The sequence below is a fragment of the Embiotoca jacksoni genome, unplaced genomic scaffold (assembly GCF_022577435.1).
Source record: "Embiotoca jacksoni isolate LCO1_2020_lvr unplaced genomic scaffold, fEmbJac1.0.p SCAF_45, whole genome shotgun sequence".
In the NCBI taxonomy this organism is placed as follows: Eukaryota; Metazoa; Chordata; class Actinopteri; family Embiotocidae; genus Embiotoca; species Embiotoca jacksoni.
Window position 1 is genome coordinate 2,841,845 of NW_027185398.1, and position 6,098 is coordinate 2,847,942.

General features: G+C 45.9%; 1 protein-coding gene across 2 annotated transcripts in view; it reads left to right on the forward strand.

Annotated features, from left to right (window-relative positions):
- The window catches only part of LOC138210342 (protocadherin-1-like), a 126,700-nt gene extending 121,316 nt beyond the window's left edge, over positions 1 to 5,384 (forward strand). For both annotated transcript variants that reach the window (XM_069169431.1, XM_069169432.1), the window contains exon 5: positions 2,594 to 5,384. In XM_069169431.1, the coding sequence (XP_069025532.1) occupies positions 2,594 to 3,006 (413 nt within the window). In that variant the 3' untranslated portion in view covers positions 3,007 to 5,384. The remainder of the gene's footprint in view (positions 1 to 2,593) is intronic.
- The last annotated feature ends 714 nt before the right edge of the window (positions 5,385 to 6,098 follow it).

A 6,098-nucleotide genomic window follows, 5' to 3' on the forward strand; every position in this document is an offset into this window, starting at 1 on the left:
CTCGTAGCAGGCGGAGCAGGAGGTGACGACGCCTCCTGATTCTGAATCATTTTCACAGTAAATCGCCTTCAGACGAAACCAGATTATTGTAATTAATGTGTTTACAGGATAAATAAATCAAATAAAGCTCCTGTTAATAAAAAAATGGACCCAACTAAGTTTCAGAGAAGGAAGAGTTGCTGTTCCATTTTACTGGGCGTCGGCCTCCGTTTAATTTGAACCAATCAGCTCGCACCGTGGCGGGCCGACGCTGCAGCTCCCTATCGAATCCACCGAAGTGGTTTATTCTGTGCAGAATAGTTTTTCTTTTTTGTTTTAATGAGCGGCAGCAGCTTGACGAGGCGCTCAGAGTTTGGAAAAAGATCAACTCTGCACTCCGTCTGGGAGAACCGTAAAAACCTTTGAAGGTGTCCAGCAGTACGGCGAACTAAACACACATGATCAGAAAAAAAATGAGAATTTAACAGCCACCCACAATGTTGTATTAGCAACTCATTAGCTTCAGACTGTTGCCACGGTGATGTTCGGTGTGTTTACACTGATGGTAGAAACAGATGATAGCTACAATCAGAGGAGGCGTAGCGGAAGATGTCGGTCCGGCAGAGACGTGGAGAGTTTTGAGACGCCCGTCAATATTTGCTCACCGGTTGCCGTTAGCAACAGAAGATCGCTGGTGTCAGAATGATAGAAACCAAATTATCGAAGGGCTCCAGAAGCATTCATAGACACAAAGTGGCGTGTCGGGGGGTCTTAGATTTAGTCCACCGAAGGTCCCCCGCAGGCTGCCGTCCAGACCTGCACCGCCGAGTCCCCCCTCTGTTGTTGTTGTCGAGGCGAGCGTCTCCGAGGGCGACCGTGCTCTATAAGCCTCCTGCTGACACCGACGTTCAGAGGCAGAGCACTTATTAAACAGCCGCTCTGAACTCGGCAGCCGCTCGCACATGACTTAACATTTTTTGCAAGCACCTTGCTTTTTTTTGCATGGGAAGTGCTTAAAGAACTGAAATCCACGGCAGCGGCGGCCGTGAGAACGAATGGGGGGGAGGAGGGGGGGGGGGGCTACTCAGCACTCCCCGGGATTAGAGCGTACGCATCAACCCGCAAACAGACAGAAAAGCCGACTGTAGCTCCTTTTGTCAAAAAAAAAAAAGGAGGCAATGAATTTCAATTATGCATGAAGCAGAGGGCATTTTGGGAAATAAGCACTGTTCCCCAAGACGACCCCCCCCCCCCCCCCAACACACACACACACACACACCTCCCCTGCGAGCCCCCCCGCCTCCGGTATCAAAGAATGATCTAATGTCACGCACAGAAGAAAGGTTACTTTCTGCATACGCATTGATATTTCTGCTTCCATCTCTGACCTTTCTCTGTTCTAAGCTGTGATTTTTTTTTTTTAAATGCGAACTCAGCCGTCCGTCCGTCCGCCCGCCCGTCAGCTGCTGTCTCAGACGCTCGACATTAAAACCACACAAAACACAATCAGGGGGCCAGAAAAAGAAAAGAAAAAGGAGAACTCATGACCTTAATTCACAATAACAATAAAAGACAATCATACCGTCATCGTGTCATTAAAAGAAAACAGTTCGACTGTTATTTTTGCTTCAATCGGCTGTTTGTGCAACATAATTAACGTTTTAACGAACATGAGCGTGTTTTTTTGTTTCCCTCCTTTGAGTCAGCTGATCCCGTTTCACGCTCGGCGCCCACCGTTTCAGACGCTTCCGTCTTTTCAGCGACAAATTAAGCGACGTTATTGGCACCTCGCGAACTATTAGTGACTTTAAAAATACACACGGAGGTTAAATTAATTTCCTTCAAATGGAGAGCGTGCGTGGATAAAGGGACGATGACAGTTTTAATCAGCGTCTGCAGCTCCCGCCTGCACGCAGATGAACTGTGACTCTGCACTCGCAGCTTTGTTGTTTTATTTAGAGAACAAAAGCAACATTTATGAGATCTTTGACGTCCAAATACCAACGTTTTGAACGAGGAACCTTTACCTGCCTTCTGTCAAATACTGTTTACAGGCAACTTTAACTCTTAACAGCTGAATCTCAAGGGAAACTTTTCTTTTTTATTAGATAAAGCACAAACAAACGTCTAAAAATCAACGCAATAAAGACCAATGAATTAGACACAAAGCAAAACATCTGATCCAACATGCCTGCAGAAAAATCCGCATAAACAATATTTAAAAACAATGAAGAAATAATATTCAGATGTTCAGATAAAAGATGTCCGTCACCTGTTCGACTGAAACGATTTGTTTCCTAAACGTACAAACTTCCTGTAATATTTGGGAACAACTAACGTGACATCGGAGGGATTTCTAGAATCACATTTTTTTGGTGTCTTTTAGCTCCTAGTTTTGGTTTCGCAGCTGCCGGCCAACAGACGCAGATGAAGACGAGCCGGTGAAGAAAAAGATCATCTAGCAGCTAATAAAAGAGATATTTTTATCCAGAAAGCGGTGGAGACCAAAGCAGAGCAAAAATAAATATTCATGAAACCGGTTGTTCTGTGCCTGTTTGGTTTTCCGGGTGACTCAACTTTTCTTCTTCTCGTCTTTGTCCGTGTTTCTCCGCAGACCTCAGGCCTCTTCCCGACGTGGCGATGACCGGTAACTGCACCCACGAGTGCACCGAGTTCGGCCACTCCGACTCCTGCTGGATGCCCGGCCAGCTTTCCCCCGACCGCAAGGTGTCCAAGAACGCCGCCCAGCTCTCCACCTTCGTGCCTTACCAGGAGATGGACGGGCAGGAGCAGCTGATGGCCAACGGCAGCCCCAAGCCCCTGACGATGGAGGAGCGCGGGCCGGGCGGCGGCTCCAAAGTGGCCAACATGCGGTTCATGACGCCCTACAGCAGTGCCTACCCCGGGGGCGGAGACTCGTCCGGGAAAGACTGTGGGCTGGAGGAGATCCCGCTGAGCCAGGCGGTGGAGTACCACTCCGCCGCCACCCCGACCGGCCAGACCTCCAAGAGGGAGATCTACCTGTGAGGGCGCCGCTCTCTACCTTAAAACCCCGCCTCCCACCACTTCCCATCATCCCCTTGTCGCTGTTCGCCCCCCTCCCCCCCACCCCTTTCACAGCCACCCCCTGTGCCTATAACTCGCTGTGCCGCAGCGCCTCCTTCCTCCTTTTTATAACTGCATCCACCTACAAGGCTTTAGACCCCTCCCACCTTCGCTCACTGCCGCCCGCCGCCCCCCTCTCCTCCCCCCATCCACCCCACCCCTCCCCCCTCCTCTAGAAACCAATCAAATGTAAAATAGAAAGTAATCAAAATCAGTGGAAGAAAAACACGTGGCTCGTGCTGCTGCGGAAAGAATGTAAACTACACCACATCGTTGTGATAATTTAATGGGAAACTATTTAGCTACTCACGTATTTGAGTTGGATTTTTGTGCGTTGCTTTAGGCTATGTCGCTGTGTTGGATCAGAAAAAGTAAAAACACCTTCGGTGGGGGGGAGGGGGGGAGGGGGGGAGAAGGGAAGGAACTTCTTGTAAATCCTACTTCAGTATACTGTGTACTGCTATCTATCCTCCATTTTTTTGGGATTTGTTTTTCTTTTTTCTTTCCTTTGTTGACTCCGGAGCCGCCAGGAAATTCATTTTTTTTTGGAGCCGAGTTTGCTTCAAATCAAGCGGAGCAGCTTTTCGTGAAGATGTTCGCAGAGACGCAGCTGTTTCCGATCTCTCCGGAGGCCGAACTCTCCGTTCTGGTGACGTTTTTTTTGTTTTGCCGTGAAGAGGTCTTTTCTCTCTCTCTGTGTACAGAGCTGTAAATACGACAAACAGTGACAGAGGAAGCTGCTGTGGCCGTAAAGTGTGGATCCGTGGCTGTTGTGCTGTCTGCAGAACCTTTGGTGTTGAAACTGAACTGGGAGACGTTCACATGTACAGAGGAGCCGCGGCGCTCACCGACCCGGCAGGAACCTGGACTCTGGAGCATCACCGACGGTGCCGAGTTACAAACACCAGACTCTTCTTTTTAAATTCGTTTTGTTTTCTCTCCTCGACGACTTTAAAACACGGTTTGAATTTATGTTCACGAGGGGGCAAAAAACACATTCGAGGGAAACCGATGATACATTTATTCAGATCAGATAGAAATGTGTCAGTGGATCGAAATCTACAAAACGGTTCTGTTACTCCATAAAACGATAAACAAGAACGTGTTGGATGAAAAAAAAAAAAAAAGTCACATGAAAACATTCACATCCTGGTTTTCATGCATTAAAATCAAATCTTTGTTATTTTTTCCAAACAGGAAGCCAAATTGTTTAACTTCCTGTTAGCATCGCTAACGAGGCTGCATCGTTCACTGTAGAGCAAAATTGTTCACTTTTTTTTATTATCAATTAATCATTTAAGTTATTTAATGGAGTTTAATTATCAAACATGTTCCAGTTGCAGCTGATTTTATGTTTTTTTTAATCATGATAAACTTCAAATATCTGAGGTTTGACCTTTAACCTTTAGAAAAACAGGCTTTTAATTGAAAAAGGTTTTGATCCAAAAAAAACCGAATCTACACCTAACTTGCTTTTGAATATTTAATCATCTGTAAAACGTGCAAAAGATTTCTTTCAGTCTTAAAATGTGAAGTTAGTCCAGTGACATTAGAGGAAAGGTTGGGCGGTGAATTAAACCCCGAGGGTTCATCCTCTGGGGAGCAGGACTGTGATCCGTAAATGTCGTGGCATTCTGTTGTTTGGAATTTGGACGTTTTTTCTTTTCTTTTTACGTAAAGCAGAAAATATGAAAGATTTGCATGACTTGTCCGGTTCACCATTTTGTTCTCCATCGTCCTCCAGGGAGCATGAATATTCAAAGATCAGTCCAGCCTCGGAGATATCCTGCAGAAAGATCAACATTAAAACAAATTAACAGCAACATCAGCCGGGATTAAATAAGATTACAGGAGATTTTAAATCTCAAATGGAACCGGACACGTTGTCTAAAGTGTCCTCAGCGTGTGTTTGCAGATATCGTGATGCGCCGATCCTGCTGCCAATCAAACTTGAGCAAGTGGTTTTATTCTATTCTGTAGTACGACGCTCGCTCGGAGCCGCGTGGCCGAGGCGGTCGGGCTCTCCGGTGGCCGGCCGGTGGTGCTGTGTAAGGTAAAGATAGAGGAGAGGGCAGGAGGTCACGCCATGTCGGTTTAACCTCAACTTCTTTGGCACCAATTAACCCTAGAAGAAGAAAAACAACCCGTGGTGACCCCACCCCACCCCCACCCCCCCTCCACTGTGACCCGCGCTGAACTCTGGTAGTCTTGGCGTTCGCTCGCAGGTAAAAGAAAACGTGAGAACACAAACACTGCTGGTGTGTGTGTGTTTATTCTGCTTATAACAGATTTAAAAAGAAGTCTTTCCTTTTTTTAAAGACGATTTTGCGGCCCCTACGTGGCCAAAAGTATCCGGACACCTGAGCATTACCCCCCCCCTCCCCCGTATGCTATCGTGCTCACCAATGTAGTAACGGCCTCCGACTCATCTGATTTCAAGACGTCCCAGCAGGTTTCGGAGTCCAGTTCATCCCCAGCGGTGTTGGAGGTCAGGGTCGGTCAGGTTCCTCCAAAACCGCCCAAATAATCTCACCGTGGTGCTGCACCAGGTGGAGGGAGGCGGGTGTCCACATACTTTTGGTGACATTGATGCAGCACATTCAGTATGCTGAAGTGCAAAAAAATATTTAAAAAAAAGAAAAGAAAACATTAACACATTAAAACACAATTTAACCTCCTCAAAGCACCTTTTTGGATGTTTTTCCAGAAAAATTTCTGTACTTTAAATAATAAGATTTCATTAGTTCTAAAATTGGAAATAAAAAAACAAGAAATAAATCGTAGCTTTACAATATGACATTTCCAGCCAAGCAGTATATATATAATATATATATCCAGAGTGTGTGTGTGTGTGTGTGTGTGTGTGTGTGTGTGTGTCTCTGCATACAGAACGTCCATCCTCTCGTCCTGCCTTCACAGTTATTTTTCAGATCTGCTTTCCAGTGACAGACATATATATATCTATCTATATATATATATATATGTATATGTATTTATATATATATACTGTGTAT